The 4,186-nt window shown below is 36.1% G+C and overlaps 1 protein-coding gene across 1 annotated transcript; it reads left to right on the top strand.

The window, feature by feature from the left end:
• The first annotated feature begins 458 nt into the window (after positions 1 to 458).
• LOC101126576 (olfactory receptor 51I2-like) lies at positions 459 to 1,374 on the top strand. Its single transcript, XM_031007631.2, has one exon. It carries the CDS (start codon positions 502 to 504, stop codon positions 1,372 to 1,374), a length of 873 nt encoding a protein of 290 aa, XP_030863491.2. The 5' UTR covers positions 459 to 501.
• Positions 1,375 to 4,186: the final 2,812 nt, after the last annotated feature.

Below are 4,186 nucleotides of genomic sequence, written 5' to 3'. Positions count from 1 at the left end.
ATGTTAGAACCATCAATACTCTTTATTAGTGTTATATTACTTCAGCTATTCATCTACTCTCTTTACAAACACTACAAGTTACCAGTTTCTTCAGTCATAATTTCCATGTGAATCTGTCATCTCTATGCTTATTTTAACTGTTTTTCACTGCCATAGATGACCCAACTTGAGATTTCTATTAATGCCTTATCTGGCATATAGGCTATGTAGGAATACTTTTCTGCACAGCCCATTAGGTTTCTCTTCCACTCACTGTGGCTTACCTGTGCCCTTGTTTCAGAAATAAATTTTTTATCCCTTTTTCTGAGGAAATGTCTTAGATATGACTGTTAGCTCAGAACTTGATGTGCAATAACTGAGTAGAAACTTATATATTCCAGTCTCCATGTGCTTCTCAATATCTTCAGAGGAAGTATCACCATGACGTTTTCAATAGTTCCATAACATTCACACCTACAACATTCACTCTCGTTGGCATCCCGGGACTGGAGGCAGAACATTATGTGGATATCCATCCCCTTCTGCCTGATATACACCATCATCTTTCCGGGAAATGGCATCATTCTTCACATCATCCGAATTGACTCTTCCTTGCACCAACCCATGTACTATTTTCTGGCCATGCCGGCCTTTGTTGAACTTGGTGTCTCTGCTTCCACCATGCCCACTGTGTTAAGCATATTCCTCTTTGGCATTAACGATGTCAGTTTTGGTGGTTGTCTGCTCCAGATGTTTTCTATGCACTCTTTCACTCTTATGGAGTCAGGTGTCCTTCTGGCAATGTCAGTGGACCGCTTTGTGGCCATCTACAGCCCACTGCGCTACACAACCATCCTGACAATTGCCTGCATTTCTGGGATGGGTGCCGCCATTGCCTTGCGCAGTGTAATGTTTATGCTCCCACTGCTCTTTCTCCTGAGGCGTCTGCCTTTCTGTGGCCACAATACCCTCACACACTCTTATTGCCTCCACTCAGATCTGATCAAATTGCCCTGTGGAGACACACGCCCCAGTAGCATCCTGGCTCTATTTGTCATTACCTTCACATTTGGACTGGACTTATTGTTCATTGTGGTTTCTTATGCGCTGATTCTTCATACAGTACTGGAAATAGCTTCTGGAGCAGGGCGGTGGTGGGCACTCAACACATGTGTGTCGCACATATGTGCTGTGCTTGTGTACTATGTGCCCATGATCAGCCTCTCCCTGATGCACCGCTTTGGACGGCATTTACCTCCACTTTTCCAGACTGTCACGGCCAATGCTTACCTCTTCTTTCCTCCTGTGGTCAACCCCATTGTCTATAGTATAAAAATCAAAGAAATTCGCAACAGCGTTGTTCTTACACTATCCACGAAGAGGGGTGAGTTCTAATGGAGACCGAAGATACCCTGACAGCACAGGCACTTAGATCAGGCTTTATTACCTGAATATTAGCTTTGCAAATATGAAAAATTCCATGGCTTATTATTGCTTGTTAATGAGCTTTAACATTTTGTAGATGAAGAAAAAAAACCAGTTTTATATATTTCCCTGAGAATAGGAAATGGCATTACTCTGAAATAAAATTGTGGGAGGAGGCATAGAACACAGGCTTTGTCCTGGTGATGACTGTGTGCTGAATCCTTGAATACTCAATTCAGTGACATTTGTTTCTGGGAATATGTAAAAGAGTCTTGGGGAGGTTTAAGTTTCTGGTCATATTAAAATTAGTGATACATATTTGTGAAGGAAAATAATCAGGACACAAAAGAGTACGTATTGTATTATTTTGTTTGTATAGTTTCAGAACATGTACATCTAATTTAATGTCAAAAAATCAGAACCCTGCTTACCTTTGATGGATATAAAGATGGAAGAATGGGGAGAGACATGAGGCAATTTCTGGGGAGATGGAAATATTTTGTTGCGTTAGGGATGTGGTGACATTGTTTTGTCAATTTGTCAAAATGGTACAGCTAAGATTTGCACATTTCAAGGTACATCAATTTTACATCAAAACTTCTGAATGATAATAACAAAAAGGAAAATAGTAATAATAATACAGATGATTAGATTGCATAGTGAATACAAGTGTGGAAAATACAAGAATGCTGTAATGTTGATAATTGTTGAAGTCGTCATGGGTGCCTGGAAATTAATTATAATATTCTGTTTACTTTGTATAGTTTACAATTTCTGTAATAAAAAGATTCTTAAAAAAATTATACTCACTGTGCTAATGTTAAATCTTAATTGAATATGCACCATGAAGCAGAGATAACTTTTAACTGGTCAGGAGGAAACTGTTTGGCTTTAGAAAGCTATTTTATTTTTAATGAGTTCAATACGAGAAAGAAAAAAAAACACAACTATTTGAAAATACTGTTTTAGAAGAAAATAACTAAAAAACAGAAAAAGCAAGGCCTACTCCTGTAATAGTCTTCGGTGACATGAATCACTCGGTAGTAGACATGCTTCTGACAAACAGAAAGGTAGGGAGGACCAGAAGAATTCTAGAAAATCCCTCAGACAGGGATTGCAGAGCCCAACTTTTTGTTTTCTTCAGATAATTTTGAATTTCCATGAACCACAGTGAATATCCTATTAAACCACACAGTCTTCAGTGATTCTCAGTCAACCAAGTAACTAACAGAAGGTTTGGTCAAACAAAAATATGTGTAAAGTAATGAGTGGCACAATTTATATTTTTTTCTGTTTTCCTCGAAATTAATTTATGGACTTAAAAAATTTTTAATGTATGAAACACCTTTGAAAGTGTTCAATGTAGTAAAGTCATAAAAACAACATGGGATTTAAAAAAAAAATTCTCAAAATTTCAGAGTAATTTAGAAGCCCTTCCTTGACAATAATTATTGGTAACCTCCATTACAGTCCTGTATTACTATTCTTATGGTATACACGAAAAAACTAACAGATAATTTTTGTAACTTTATCAAGTTCACACAATGGAAAACTTGTACACCCAAGAGCCAAGTCCTCAGTGTGATGTTATGCACTTGAACCAGATGTACCTAGGTTGAAATCTTAGCAATCTTGCTATTAATAATTGTGGGATCTTGCTAGTAGTATGACCTGTTTGAATATAATTTATTCATTTATGGATGGATAAGAAAATAAAATCCAGCTTTTATGATCTTGAAGATTAAATGAAATGGTGCACATGAAGCAATTAGCAAAGTTCCTAGTAAAATTTGCTCAATAAGTAATTATATTTTATTAAGTAATTACTTTTTCACCAAATCTGACTACAATACGTGAATACATGGTCAAATTTCACAATTCCTGACAGTCTCTCTAAATGCTAATTTTAAGCTCAAGTACATAAAAATTAAAGTCATAAATTTCTCTGTCACGAGCTATAGTGTACCATACTAAGTGATTTATATAGATTAGTTCATTTAATCCACGGAACAAATATATGAAGAAATTATCAGTTTGTCTACATGTTACAAATGTAGAAACAGAAACATAGAGAAGTTATCATGCCCCAAGTCAAAGAGTTAATAAGTGGCAGAATCACAACTCAAAACCAGACAATCCAACTAAAAACCTGATTCTTTAGCCCACCATATTATCAGTGGCCCCTTAACTTAAAATTCAGATTTGACTTTAAAATTGGAATCTGAAGAACAAGCAATTCTGCAAACCACTTTCTCCTTTGAGATTCATGAGGACAAAATTCACTCACCTCTGTTTCCTCTAATTATAGTCATATATTAATAATGTATAAATGTTTTCTCAAGAGGATCTTTATAAAATGGGCCTTCACCCACGTTAGTTTAACTGCTTAGGTACTGATTCTCTTCTACTTCCTCAACCAACACTTTTAGAACTATCATCTAAGATTACATCGGTCAAATTTTCTTATGCTTACAATACATAAATATTTTTTAAGCCAGCAACTTCACTTCACTTACTATGGTTTATTACATATTATTCATTCTAAGTGTAGTCCTAGATATAGTAGAGTGCTACGCCAAGACATCAGGTCAAGGGCAAAAAGATGATCCTAAAAGCGGAAGAGATGAGAAACAAAGAGCGTATAAAGGAGCTCCAAATCCTGTGACAACAAACATCTCAATAGAAATCACGCAGTCCAAGAGAGAGTCGAATGAAATTTTCAAAGCGCTCAGGGATAAAAGAAAACTGATATTCAAGAATATTTTATAGAGTAAAACTGTTA

Source organism: Gorilla gorilla, chromosome 9 (genome assembly GCF_029281585.2).
Source record: "Gorilla gorilla gorilla isolate KB3781 chromosome 9, NHGRI_mGorGor1-v2.1_pri, whole genome shotgun sequence".
NCBI lineage: Eukaryota > Metazoa > Chordata > Mammalia > Primates > Hominidae > Gorilla > Gorilla gorilla.
The sequence above is the reverse complement of the archived record's forward strand: the minus strand, read 5'-3'. Positions and strand labels throughout refer to the sequence as shown.